General features: G+C 48.5%; 1 protein-coding gene across 1 annotated transcript in view; it reads right to left on the bottom strand.

The window, feature by feature from the left end:
• Positions 1 to 14,336, bottom strand: part of LOC138765399 (SRSF protein kinase 3-like) — a gene marked incomplete at its 5' end in the record, with an annotated part of 35,832 nt that overhangs the window by 18,760 nt on the left and 2,736 nt on the right. Inside the window, 5 exons of the mRNA XM_069942442.1 lie at positions 2,301 to 2,407; positions 3,840 to 3,927; positions 4,331 to 4,418; positions 4,993 to 5,101; positions 5,956 to 6,071. Of these exons, the coding sequence (XP_069798543.1) occupies positions 2,301 to 2,407; positions 3,840 to 3,927; positions 4,331 to 4,418; positions 4,993 to 5,101; positions 5,956 to 6,071 (508 nt within the window). The remainder of the gene's footprint in view (positions 1 to 2,300; positions 2,408 to 3,839; positions 3,928 to 4,330; positions 4,419 to 4,992; positions 5,102 to 5,955; positions 6,072 to 14,336) is intronic.

The raw sequence follows: 14,336 nt of genomic DNA, 5'->3' as shown, positions 1-14,336 counted from the left end.
GGATCCAATCTTTTATAAATTCTCTCATATTCTTGCCTTCTTCATCTTCCTTAAGGCCCACTATCTTTATATTATTTCTTCTATTATAGTTTTCTATTATATCTATCTTCTGAGCTAACAGCTCATGTGCCTCTTTAACTTTTTTATTAGATTCTTCTAATTTCTATTTTAAGTCGTCTACTTCCATTTCTACGATTATTTCTCGTTCTTCCACATTATCCACTCTTTTTCCTATCTCTGATATGACCATTTCTATTTTATTCATTTTTTCTTCTGCACTCTTAATTCTTCTTTTTATCTCATTAAATTCTTGTAATTGCCATTCTTTCATTGATTCCATATATTCTTTAAAAAAAAAATCCATTGTCCTGCCTTTCCCTTCTTCTTCTATTTCTCTATGTTCTTCTTCTTCTTCTTCCTCTGGGTTGGCCATCTGTTGTTTCCTTGTTTTCTTTTTGCTCTCTTCTTTCTTGTTCTCCTTATTTTCTATGTTCTCTTCCTGTTGCTGTGTTGTAGCTGTCACTCTCAGCTGTGGAGATCAACTCCTCAGCTGTTCCTCCCTCCCGTCAGTGTGTTTTTTTTCATGCGCATCGACTTTTCTCTCTTCGCTGCCATTTTCTTCTCACCTTTACTTTTACTTTGTTTTAATTTTTATTCTTGTACCCTTGTGTTTTGTGCATTTTTTTTCAACTTTTCCGGTGAGGGCTGGAATTCCCTGACCGGCCACTACTCCATCACGTGACTCCCCAGCGGCACAGGCTTGTGGGCTGGAGGACCTCTCATTACATGTCTTCATCTCTCTGCTTGTTTTGTAGTTGTTCGTGCTTCCTCTGGATCCGAGAATAGTCTTTTTTGTTGCCCTGGAATAACTATTTTAAGTACCGCTGGGTACTTTAACATAAATTTATATCCTTTTTTCCATAGGATCGTTTTTGCTGTATTGAACTCCTTCCTCTTCTTCAGGAGTTCAAAACTTATGTCTGGATAGAAAAAACATTTTTGACCTTTGTATTCCAGTGGCTTTTTGTCTTCTCTTATTTTCTTCATTGCTTTATCCAATATATTTTTGTCTTCTCTTATTTTCTTCATTGCTTTCTCCAATATATTTTCTCTTGAGAGTGCTCAGGTCTAAATTTTAAAAATGTTTCGGGCAAAATTTAGGCAGGCACTTAAACAAGATGGTGGGGGAAGTGGCTGGGGGAGGAGCACGTTTCCAGGTTCGCTGATGATCCGAAAACATTTGAAAGACAGGAGGCAATTTTGCGATGGGAGAAAGGCTGGTAAATGGGGTCGTGCTGGGGACACGCACGTCAATGAGGGATCCTGAGGGGGATGGATGGAGACGTTGGTGCAAGAATCACAAATGGTCAGGTTGTGGAGGGAGTGAACGGCTCGTTGGCCTTCTGAGCAAAGGGCCTGGAGTTCAAGAACAGGTTGTGAGGAGGCTGTGTCTGGGTCCGGTGTTCTCCCCCTCACTTGAACCAGGAACAGAGGAGCACTGGAGGGAGTCCGAAGAAAATCTCCAGACCTGGATGGAGTGCATGTGATGGGACAGTGTGGAGTTCACAGTAAAGGCAGCGCTGCCACTGGCACGGACCCACGAGGATCGGAGACACAGCGCTCCCGCGGGGCCCAATGGCCCCGTCCGACTGCCGTCAGCTCTGTACAAGTTTTAAAAGCCCCGTCAAAGCAGCCGACAGTAGTTTTAGTTAAAATCCCTCGACAGTGGGGTCTGCACCCAAGATGGTGGTGCCCTAGATTGGGAACAAGCCACTAGGGGTTGTCGACTCCGGGGAAGTGGAGGACTGGCTCAGGGGATCAGAAAACGGGACACCTACTCCTCGTCTGAGAAGGCGGCAGAGGAGATGACCTACAGGGCGGTGACCACAGCAGTGGACCAGCGAGGGGTTCTGCGTCTGAGGCACACAGGCGATGGGGCTCAAGGAGAAGAATCCACGCAACCTGTGGCTGCTGAAGACTGCGGTCAAGGGACTCACACCATGTGGCAGGCTGCTGGAGACTGGCTGAACCAGGTTGCGAGAGGGTGCCTTGGGCGCTGAAGGGTTGCTAATGGTTTGGACGGGACTGTGTGTGGCTGTGGAAGCGCTGGGGGTTAATCCATGGACACTCGTTGACTCTGTGCGAGACTCTCTTTTACTTCTCTTTCTCTGACTTCAAGCAATTTTTGCCGATGTGACACTGCTTTTATTACATGACAATGAATTGAATTGTGAATGTGCGACGACATTGAGTTGGGGGTCCTGTATCTAGGGAGCCTGGGAACGTTGAGACCCTCCTACCTGTCGGAGGATGCTCTTCACGCAGGGGATGGGCAGACCCTGGTAGTTGGACTTGATGATCCACTTCAGCACCTGATGCCCGAGCACCTCAAACACCATACACACGTCCAGAGAAGTGAGTGAAGGAACTGGTCGGGAGAGAGACGGTTCCCGCTCAGCCCCCTACATGGAGGTCATGGTCCCAGGGCCCTGAGAGACACGAAGGAGGGACCCCCTCCCCCAACCCCGACCCAGTGATGCTCCCTCCCTGACAGCAGTGGGAATAATGGACGCCCTGAGGCACAAACACCACAATGACACTGCGATTAAACGCTGGCCAGGCCCTAGCTGGTTGTGGCCTGAACTTACCCAACACCCCCACCCCAAACAAAACCTCTGGATGGGGATTTAGAACCATAGAACTCTACAGCCCAGAAAACAGACCATTCTGCCCCTCTAGTCTGTACCAAAACATCATTCCACTAGTCCCACTGATCTGCACCCATTCCATAACCCTCCAGACCTCCCCCACCCATGTATCTGTCCAATTTGTTCTTAAAACTTAAAAGCCTCCATTTACGACATCAGATGGCAGCTTGTTTCACCCTCCCACCTCTCCGAGTGAAGAAGGTCCCCCTAAACCCCTCCCCTTTCGTCCTAAATGCATCTCTTCTCGTATTTCTCTCTCCTAATCTAAGTGGAGCCTACACACATCCACCCTGTCTATAATTCTGTAAACCTCGATAAAATCTCCCCTTCTTCCACGCTCCAAGGAATAAAGTCGCAACTTGCTTATTCTTTCCCTGTATCTCGACTCCTGAAGACCCAGCAACATCCTAGTAAATCTTCTCTGCATTCTTTCAATCTTACCACTATCCTCTTGCAGCTTGGTGACAAGAACTGTACACAATACTCCAAATTTGGCCTCACCGATGTCTTATACAACCTCACCATAACATCCCAACTCCTGGAGTCAATACTTTGATTTATGATGGCCAAGATGCCAAAAGCTTTCTTTACAACCCTGTCTACCTGTGATGCCACTTGCAGGGAATTATGTATCTGAATTCCCAGATCCCTTTGTTCCTCTGCACAACTCAGTGGCACGTCCTACCTTGGTTTGTCCTTCCAAAATGCAACACCTCACAGTTGTCTGCATTAAACTCCATCTGCCATATTCTGGCCCACTTTTCCCGTTGGTCCAGATCCCTCTGCAAGCTTTGAAAGACTTGACTGCCACTGGAGGAGAATTAATCCACACAAGGACAAGGAGTTCTTCTCCTCTGGTTTAAATCACCCTCCTCCCCGACCTGAGAGAGGCAGCCCTCCAGCAATCAGGTTAAGTTAGGTGGAGTTGGAGGGTGCTGATTCGGACCAGGCTGAAGCAGCCTGCCCATGAGCTGGAGAAGGTTAAGTATTGGTCGGGAGCCTCACACCCACGAGGGACTGCTGTGCCCAGCAGGGGAGCGATACAAGGGAACCCAACGCCCAGCAGAGAGGAGCGCAACGGGTGGGGAGTGGGCAGGGGGAGAGAGATTCCTTGCTGATGGTAAAGGATACGGAGACCGTTCACACCAGAGATTCGGAAATCATCGATCAGTTGGACAATCATTTCCCGGTTGGGGTCACTGGGGTCACTGTCGCGAACCTGGGAGTCAGGGGTGGGTGGGAGAGAGGAAAGAAGAAGAGAATCAGAGAGAGAGAGAAAAAGAGAGAGATAGTCACACTGCGGTTCAGGACTCCACTGTGGGAGTGGGAGGGTTGGTAAGGGAGCATCAGTGAGGAGGAATGATTGCCCAGTTGGGGGGGTGGAAAGAGGAGGAGGCTAAGGAGGGAACATCTGGGGGTGGGGGAAGGTCAGTGATGAGAGTGTCACAAGACAGGTAGTGAGGAGGGCCGAGCGGCCGGGGGGGGGGGGGGGTGTGGGGAGAGGACTGAGCGGCGAGGGGGGGTGGTGGAGAGCTGAGCGGCAGGGGTTGATGGCCGAGCGGTGGTGGTGGGGGGGAAGGGCTGAGCGGCGAGAGGGTGAGGACACACACATAAGTACTGACACATTTGAGCAGTTTGATCTCATCCAGCGCGGTCTCTGTGTACTGGGGGGCACTCTTCACCACCTTCAGTGCCAGGAACCGCTTCCGGCTGTACAGAGGAGGGAGAGTAAGATCCCAGCACCAGGAAGGTACGTCCTTGCACCCCCCACCACACTCCCCCCCTCACCCAGAGAAAGGGGGGCCAACATCACCCTCCCAGAGAGAGAAGAGGCCGCCGCCACCACCCCTCCCCCAGAGAGGAGCCACCTCCACCTTTTCCCACAGAGAGAGGTCAGACCAGCCACAACTCCTCCTCCATTCCACTCCTCCAGAACCCGAGGCCCCGGTGGAGGGGAGCAGGGCTCCTGTCACATTCCTTCCTCCAGAAGTGTGCTTCACTTAGCCCCACCCCTCATTCCACCCTGGTGGGGTGAGGTGGGATGGGTGGGAAAACAGGGCTCCTGTCACCTTCATGCCCCCTCACTGAGCTCCCCGCCCCCTCACATTGTCTCAGTGGGGTGCAATGGGGTGGGGTAGTGGAGAAGTGGGCTCCTGTCACACTCATACCCCTTCACATTTCCCCCCGCGCCCCCTCACACTGTCCCAGTGGGGTGTGATGGCTCTCGCCACACTCCTGCCCCCTCATAGTGGCCCTCGGCGCACTCACACAGCCCCAGACTCACTGTGTGTCCCAACATAGCCAGACGGTGGAGAAGTGTCCCCAGCCCAGCTTCCGAATCACATGGTAGCGGCTGTTAAATAGGTCTCCGATCCTCACCGGGTAATATCCACCTGTGGGGAGAGAGTGGCATGGTGAGGTGGATGCCATGTAGGAGAGGGTGGGTGTCGAGGCCCTGGACACTTCTCTCGGGGTGGGGGGGGAGGGGAGTGGAGTTGGGTGAGATAGTATGGACTACACCCCACAAACACCCACTCTCACACGGTCCCCCATCTCACACACCCTCCACACACACCACCCCTTCACACCCCTCATGAGCTCCCCCACACTTATGACCCCTCAAACCCCTTTCCCCTGCCTCCTCCACACACATGTACACCTCGCACATGCGCGCACACACCACCCCCAGGCTCATTCATTCCCCCACACGGAAGATTAAGTTTTATGAACATGCTTAGTGTATGAGGTAAGGTTTTAGTTGCTGCAAACGTGGGAATATATTTTCTTGTTGACATCAGTGTTGAAGTGAGATAGTATTATCCACAAGAATATCAATATATCTTGGGATAAGGAACGTTCTGATCTTCCCAGGTAACATGTATGGTAAACGTGTGTGAAACTTGCGAGGATCTCATGCAAGACCCCTGCCCAACTTCTGTATAAATGCACAGCGAACACTCGGGTACTTTGAGGGTTGGGCTCAGAGTAGAGTCACTGAACTCCTTTTTGATTCCCCTCACTCCTGCTCGTGTAACAAAGGGTTAATAAAGAAGCTGTTGTATGTTTACTGGTTCTGTGGTGTCTTTTGCTGTCTGTGTTTTGCAGTGTGGGCTGACTGACTTTAATACATTCACACAAATCCCTTGTCAACCTTCAATAGTGAGACACCCCCTCAAAAACTCCCCTCCCACAGGGCGCCACCACCTGGCTGTCCCTCCACACCACCCCCCCCGCCCCCCCCACTTACCCTTGCAGTAATCAGAGGGATCTTCCTGTTCCTCGTCATCTGAGCCCAGCAGTTCCGAGTGGTGAGGGGCGACAGGCTGGGGGAGGGGGGGCTCCTCACTTGGAACGACCTGAGGCCTGAGTTGAACAGACAGCACGTCAGAGGCTGTTCAGTCCTTCTTCAACCTGTACACCAGTGTCAGCACACAATCCCATGGTTTGTCTAAATCCATCCCTACATCCACTCCAATTCTCTTCGTTATTCGCCAGCCTCCTCTCCTCACCCACTCATCCAACCACAATCCTTCTGCCTTTCAAGCCTTCATCTCTAATCCCACAATCTCCCCAACCCCAATCTCTCTAACACCCCTTCAGCCACTTCACCCCTCCCTGTCACTTAACCCCACCCGATCCCCTTCACCCCCTCCCTCACTCTGTAACCCCCTCCGGTCCCTACACCCCTCCCTATCTCCCTTCTCCTACACCCCTCTCTGTTTCTGTAACCCCCTCTGGTCCTCTTCACCCCTATCTCTATAACTACCTCTGTTCTCCTACACCCCCCATCTCCGTAACCCACACTGGGCCCTTACACCCCTCTATCTCCATAACTCACCCTGGGCCCCTTATACCCCTCCATGTCACTGTAACCTCTCCAGCTCTTATGTTCCCTTCAGGACCCTCCCTGATTTCTAGAGAAAGCAATTCAGACATTCTAACCAGCCGGATGTCAAGAATATAGGGCTGTGAATATGCAAGGAGACAGCTGCTGCTGAGTCACCACTGCCCAGTTTGGACAATGAACCTCATGCTGACCCTGTCACACAGCGAGGCTGGATCCCCAGTCCTGTTCCCTCACATCACCCCTCTCCTCCAAAGGAGCACACGCCTTGACCCTAACCAGAAGGCCAAATCCTCTCTCCCCCTCTTGTTCATCAGAACCATCTGCTGTGGTGGACAAAGGTCCAAAATGGAAACTGAAGCAGGCCGTTCACTCTCTTTGCATGGTTTTCATTCATAGCTGATCACCTCCCACCGTCTCCCCATACCCCTCATCTCTCTAGCACCCAGATATCTTCCCCAACAGGGATGCTGGCCTCGATTTGCCAAGAGGGATGGAGAAGGCACGCTGCAGGATCAGTGCAAGCACACACAGAAGCAGACCCCAGGGCAGGGTTAGCATTTATCTGATAAGTACTTGCAGAATATTTTGGGAATCCATCAGGGCAGGGCAGAGCAGGGGAAACCATTACAATGTTAATGGGAGGACTCTGAGCAGAGAGGACGAATGGAGGGATCTTGGGATCCATGTCCACAGGACACTCAAAGCTCGATCGTCTTGGTGTATAGACCTTCATTGACCGTGGGATCAAGTTCAAGAGCCATGAGGCAATGCTGCAGCTATTCAAGACTTTAGTTAGATCCCACTTGTAATATTTTATTCAGTTCTGGTCACCTCACCACAGGAAGGATGTGGACGCTGTAGAGAGGATGCAGAGGAGGTTCACAAGGATGATTCCTGGATTTGAGAGCACGTCTTCTTCTGAGGATAGGTTGAGCGAACTTTTCTCCTTGGTATGACAGAGGTCAAGGAGGTGACCTGATAGAGGTGTTCAAGATGATGGAGAGGCATCGATTGTGTGGATTTTCCCTAGGGCTGTAATGGCTAATATGAGGGGACATGGCTTTAAGGTGCTTGGGAGCAAGAACAGGGGAGGGGGGGTGTTAAGATCTTCACACAGAGGGGTGGGTGCATGAAATGAGCTGCCAGCAACAGTGGTGGAGGGTTATGCAGTAGACAGTTGCTAGAGTAGGTTAATGGGTCAGCCAAACACTGTGGGCTGAAGGGCCTGTACTGTGCTGTGGATTTCTATGTTCTATCAGTCACAGTCTGAGTTACAGGAAGCAAAGAGCAGGGTTCGGGAGTCAAGTTCGGAAATGCCTCCTCATACGAAGGTCGGAAATTGGGAACTGTGTCCTATTAACCGTTATTGAGGGTGGGACAGCTGGTCGTTTTAGATGGTCATGCCCCAGGCCATTCAGCCCACCACATCCGTGTGGATCAATGAGCACCTGTCATTTATCCCATCTTCTAGCACTTGGCCCCTGCCCCTCTGCAATCTGGATGATTCGTGTGCTGGTCCAGGCACGGATTAAACGCCGTCAGTGTGCCTGCTTCCACCACTCACTCCAGCAGAATGTTCACCACTCTCTGGGTGAAGAAGGTCCCTGTTAAAATCTCTTCCCCAACCCAAAACCTCTGTCATCCAGTTTCCTCTGCCTCTCATATGGGAAAGGTAATAAAATAGAAAGGCTATATTACATATAATTGGCTTTTTTTGCCATAAGGCAGACATAGATTCATCTTCAGCAGAAATTGCCCACCGCCCCTTACAGTTAGGCAAAGAAAAGCAAAAGAGAGATCCCCCTCCACCCCCCGAGTCACTGAGTGTCCGTGGATTTGCCTCCAGCGCTCCCGCAGCCTCTGCAACCGCACAGACTCCAGCCAAAACCATCGGCAAACCGAGCTCCAGATCAGAACCTCTGACACGATGAGAAAACTTTCAGCGCCCTAGGCCCTCCTGGTGCCCTTCTTGCCCTCAGCACCCTCTCGAATCCCCATTCCGATAACTGGTTCTTATGAGCCGGCCTCCAGCTGCCCGCAACCTGGTGTGAGTCCTTTGACCTCGCATCGCCAGCAGACCGCAGACTCGCCTGCAAGTTGCCAGAAGCTCGCTATCTACGTGTGTCCTTCAGCCGCAGAGTCTCTGGCTGGTCTGTCTGTCACCTTATACACCTCAATCACAAGGCTCCTGAACATCCTCGGCTTCAGACACGCCATCCGAGGCAACGCCCTCGGGATCTCCCTAGTGCAATCGCTTCTTTCTCACAACACGGTGACCAGGGCTGGACACAGTAATTCATAACTTTATACAACCGAATTGCTACCTCGCTGCTCTGACCAATGAAGGCTATATAGCCTCCTAACCACAACATCCACCCCGGCCACACTATCTTCACCCACCGCTCCCCCCCCCACCATCAGAAAGAAGATCTGCGAGTGTGAGATAACATACCAGCAAACTCAGTTTCTTTCCCCCCACTTGTGTTATCAGACGCCCTGCTGTTATCAGACTCCTGAGCGAACTTCAAACTAGCAACACTGTGCTTCCTTTGCTCTGTACCAGCTGTAACCATGCACTGTGCCACAAGTTGTACTGTACACGAGATGTCCCGACTGACCTGCTCATAAAACAACCTTATCAACTGTGTCTTGGTACCATAAAACATGAACGATGTTCTGGGGGAGGAGTCACGAGATGGAGTAGTGGCCGGACGGTGAACTCCAGCCCTCTCCAGAAAAGTCGGGAAAAACAAGAGAAAACACAAAGGCACAGAAATAAAAGTTACAGAAAAGTGAGTATAAAGGTGGAAAGAAGATGGCGACAAAAAAAGAAAAGTCGAAAGCAACGGTAAGAAGAGAGGAAGAGAAGACAAAGGAGGAAAAAGGTGAAGGCCTTACCTGTCCGGAGAGGCCCGCTGCGGAGAGAGAAACCCGCTCCCTCAGGTCGGTAAATAATGGACTACAAAAATGGCTCGCAGAGCCGAACAAAAGTGCGCAACCGCGCATGCGCGAAGTTTCGCGCATGCGCGATGCGAATGAAAAAAAACACACCGACGGGAGGGGGGACCAGCTGGGGAGTCGATCTCCACAGCCGGCAACGACAGCTGCAGAACACCTGCAGCAAGAAGAGACCACAGAAGACAATAGAAACAAGATAGAAGAGGAGGAAAGGGCAGCAAAGAAACAACAGATGGCCAACCCAGAGGAAGAAGAAGAGGAAGAGTATGGTGAAATAGAAGAAGAAAAGAGAGGCAAGGTAAAGGATATACTTGCTCTTATTAGAGGATACATGGAATCATTTAGAGAATGGCAAACACAGGAATTTAAGGATTTAAGAAAAAGAATAAACAACACAGAAGAGAAAATAAATAAAATGGAGATGACCTTAACAGAAATGGGAAAGAAAATGGACAAGATGGAAGAGCGGGCAGTAGCAGCAGAAATGGAGGTAGAAGACTTAAAAAGAAATTGGAGGAATCTAATAAAAAAACTAAAGAGACACAAGACTACTAGCTCAAAAAATAGATACAATGGAAAACCATAACAGAAGAAATAACATAAAGATAGTGGGCCTTAAGGAAGATGAAGAAGGCAAGAATATGAGGGAGTTTATAAAAGAGTGGATCCCTAAGACCCTAGGATGTCCAGAACTACAGCATGAAATGGAAATAGAAAGGGCACATAGAGTATTGGCCTCTAAACCACAACCACAACAAAAACCAAGATCTATTGTAGTAAATTCCTAAGATATACTACAAGAGAAAAGGTACTGGAGAAGACAATGGAAAAAGTAAGAGAGGGCAACAAACCACTGGAGTATAAAGGGCAAAAAATCTTCATTTATCCAGATATAAGTTTTGAACTCCTAAAGAAGAGAAAAGAGTTCAATACAGCAAAGGCGATTTTATGGAAGAAAGGGTATAAATTTATACTAAAGCATCCAGCGGTATTGAAAAATATTTATTCCAGGACAACAAAACAGACTATTCGCGGATCCAGAAGAAGCACGAAAATTTGCAGAACAATTACAAAAATAGACTGAGGGAGGAAGACGGGTAATGAGAGTTAAAATGATCACGACTGATATGTATGTGGGTAAAGACAAAAATAGACTGAGGGATGAAGACGGGTAATGAGAGTAAAATGATCACGATTGATATGTATGCAGGTAAAGAGGTATAAGAGTGAATAGAGACAATGAGCATACATGAATGTATCTGTACTTAGAGGAAAATATGGATAGTATAGACAAGAATTAATAAGGGAAGGTAATGGAATAGAGAGAATAAGGAGGGAATTAAAAGAGGGACCTTTGTGACATATGAAAAGTGAAATCTTTTCTGGGGGAGGCGGGTGGGGGGAAATAGCGGTCACTGCAAAATCAGTTGACGCTTGCGAGTGGATTCGCAAATCCAAATGAGAGGGGAGATGTGGTTGTCCGACAAGGGATAAAGGACAACTCAGGAGGTGAAGGGGAGATTGGGGATAAATAAGATAGAAATAGGAGAATAAGGAAAATGTTAGATGTTGTAGGAATGTTGTCTTATAAAGAGTTGAAAATAAGAAAACAGAAATGGAAAAGGAGGAAAGGTAATGATGGAAAAACGGAAAGAGAAGATAAACAAAATATAAAAGGGCTACGCTGAACTATATGTCTTTAAATATTAATGGAATACATAACCAAATTAAAAGGAAGAAACTACCAAATTTAAATGAATAAATGTATTCCATTAGAAAAAATAACATATTGGTTAAGAAATAACATTGAAATATTCGAACAAGTATAGGAGCCTTACATTAAATACAATAGCGAAAACCTACCGGGGACAAACATTACCTAAGTTGATGGAAGGAGAAGGAAAGAAAAGAATGGACTCAGTAGAATTTCTGGTGTAATTTGGTTGAATGACAACATTGTCTGACTGGCTTAATGCAACCTAGATTGTATACCTAAAATGGATGAGAGGGGGGGGTGGGGGGGTGGTTTGGGAGGAAAGGGGGGGGGGGGAGAAAAAGTCACTGTATATGTGTGAAAAGAAATAGTGTATATCATGGCTAATGTGATTTATGGTGTGAAAAATAAAAAAATTTAAAAAAAAAAAAAAAAAAAAAAAACGATGTTCTGAACACCTTGCACATGAGGCATTGTCGAGAAACATTATGTATAAGATAGAGGTCGGTAAGTTGTTCCCATTGGTGGGGGAGACCAGAACAAGGGGACAGAGCCTCAAGGTCCAAGGGAGTAGTTTTAGGGCGGAGATGAGGAGGAACTGCTTTACCCAGAGGGTGGGGAATCCATGGAATTCACTGCCCATTGTAGCAGTGGAGGCGACCTCAGTAAATATATTAAAGACAAAGTTGGATAGATTTTTGGATAGAAGGGGAATGGGGAAAAGGCAGGTCGCTGGAGATGAGCCTCTCATCAGATCGGCCACGATCTCATTAAATGGCGGAGCAGGCTTGATGGGCCGGATGGTCGACTCCTGCTCCTATTTCTTATGTTCTTATGATCCTTGGTTGCAAGTTCATGAAAACCACATCTACTCCACATCCCTCCACCCTCAATCTCAGATTGGCAAACCGATTTCCTGTCCCATTTACCAAATTGTGCTGGATCCTATGGGCTCATGAACCTTTGGACCAATCTTCCATAGAACATTACAGCACAGTACAGACCCTTCAACCTATGATGTTGTGCTGACCTATGCAAACCCACTCCACAATAATCTCAACCTCACCTCCCTCACACTTATTTTTCTTTCATCCATGCCCCTATTGTATCAACCCCCCCCCTCCCCACAGCCCCTGGAATACATTTCAGCACACACCACTCTCTGATTGGCTAGCCTAAATAAGGTCTTTCCACATGGGTCCTTGTCAAAGGACGGGCTTTTACAGAAACTGTATCTCCTCCACTGTCCTTGTCAACGTCGTTTATCCCTTCAAGCCTGCTCCACCATTTAATGGCTGATCTGATGATCGGCTCATCTCCACCAACATGCCTTTTCCCTGCAATCCCTCATTTCCCTGCTTGGTAAAAATCTACCCAACCTTGTCTTTAAATACATTTACGGAGATTGCTCCCACTGCTCCAATGGGCAGTGAACTCCGAGGTTAGTCAGACAAGATCTGCCCGAGTCCTCCCTGCCCTTCCAGTGATTACAAATCTGAGTGACGCGAGGGTTGCAAGTCTATCATTTTCAGCCCATTCCTATTCTGTGCTGAACTATTGTTCCAGTTCGTCCCATTGACCTGCACCCAGACAAAAGCCTTCAATACCCCATCAATTTTCCTGTTCAAATTTTTCTTGTATCTTGAAATCGAACCCACATCCACTGGCAGCTTGTTCCACACTCTCACTGTGCTGATTTCCCCTTAAGCATTTCACCCCCAACCTATGTCCTCTCATTATCTTGTCTCACCCAAGCCTCAGTAGATACACCCACTCACATTCACTCTATCTATACCCCTCACCGTTTTGAATGCCTTCATCGTCTCTCCTCACATTCTGATCCTCCAGGGAGTAAAGTCTTTATCTCTTCAACCTTCATAAGAAATAGGAGCAGAAGTAGGCCATTCAGCCCATTGAGTCTGCTCCACCATTCAATGAGATCTGGCCGATCTGCTGCAACAAATCACCAGCACGGTAACAGGCCAATTCGGCCCACGAGCCCTTGCCACCCAATTAACATTGCATCCCCGGTACATGTTAAAGGGTGGGAGGAAACCTGAGCCCCCAGGGAAAACCCACGCAGACACACGAGGTAGAATGTACAAACACCTTAGAGACAGCGCTGGATAAACCGACCTTGTCACCCCCCCCCCCCAAAGGGCTTGAGCCGCCCTTCATCAAGGTATCTGATGATAGGCTCACCCCACCTGCCTGCCTTTTCCCCATATCCCTTACTTTCCCGTCTATGTGAAAATCTATCCAATCTTCTCTTAGACACATGTACTGAGGTAGCCTGCTTCAATGGGCAGTGAATTCCCACAGATTCACCACTCTTTGGCAAAAGCAGTTCCTCCTCATCTCCTACTCTTAATCTTGAAGCGACGTCCCCTGGTTCTCATCTCACTATCAGTGGGTAAAAAAAAGTCTGGTGCCTGTGCTGTCGCAGGCCGAGCTAACAACCCTGTGGAGTATTTTCTTATCCTGAGTGATGGCACCTCTGTACCAGAGTGATGCAACCATCCAGAAGGCTGTAGAAGTTTTCGAGAGTCTTAGGTAGCATACCAAATCTCCCAAAGTATAACCGCTGGCCAGCCTTCTTCATGATTGCATCGACATGGCGGCTCCAGGACATTGATATTGACACCCAGGAATTTGAAGTTCTTGACCCTCTCCACTACCGAGCCTTTGATGAGGACTGAATCATGTTCTCCTGACTTCCACAATCATCTCCTTGGTCTTGTTAACATTAGTTCTCTGTTCTGGTGAGAAATTTGCTTTCTTCTCAAGATCTCCCTCAACATCCCTGAGCCAATCACCCCCTGGCTTTCACTCCCACAGGAACATGTTGACCCTTGAACTCTTCATCATTACTCTCCTGAAGACCTCTCACAGCGCAGATCTATTCACCAACGTCTCAAAATGTCTCTGGAGGCTCCATGTCGATGCAATCACCAAGAAGGCTGGGCAGCGGCTGTACTTGGTATGCCACCGAAGATGCTCAAAATCCTCTCCAGGTGTACTGCATTCTGGCTGGTTGCATCGCTGTCTGGTACAGAGGTGCTAATTCTCAGGACAGGAAAAAAAATTCCAAAGGATTGTTCATGCGGCA

The sequence above is a fragment of the Narcine bancroftii genome, chromosome 5 (assembly GCF_036971445.1).
Source record: "Narcine bancroftii isolate sNarBan1 chromosome 5, sNarBan1.hap1, whole genome shotgun sequence".
NCBI classification, from domain to species: domain Eukaryota; kingdom Metazoa; phylum Chordata; class Chondrichthyes; order Torpediniformes; family Narcinidae; genus Narcine; species Narcine bancroftii.
The sequence above is the reverse complement of the archived record's forward strand: the minus strand, read 5'-3'. Positions and strand labels throughout refer to the sequence as shown.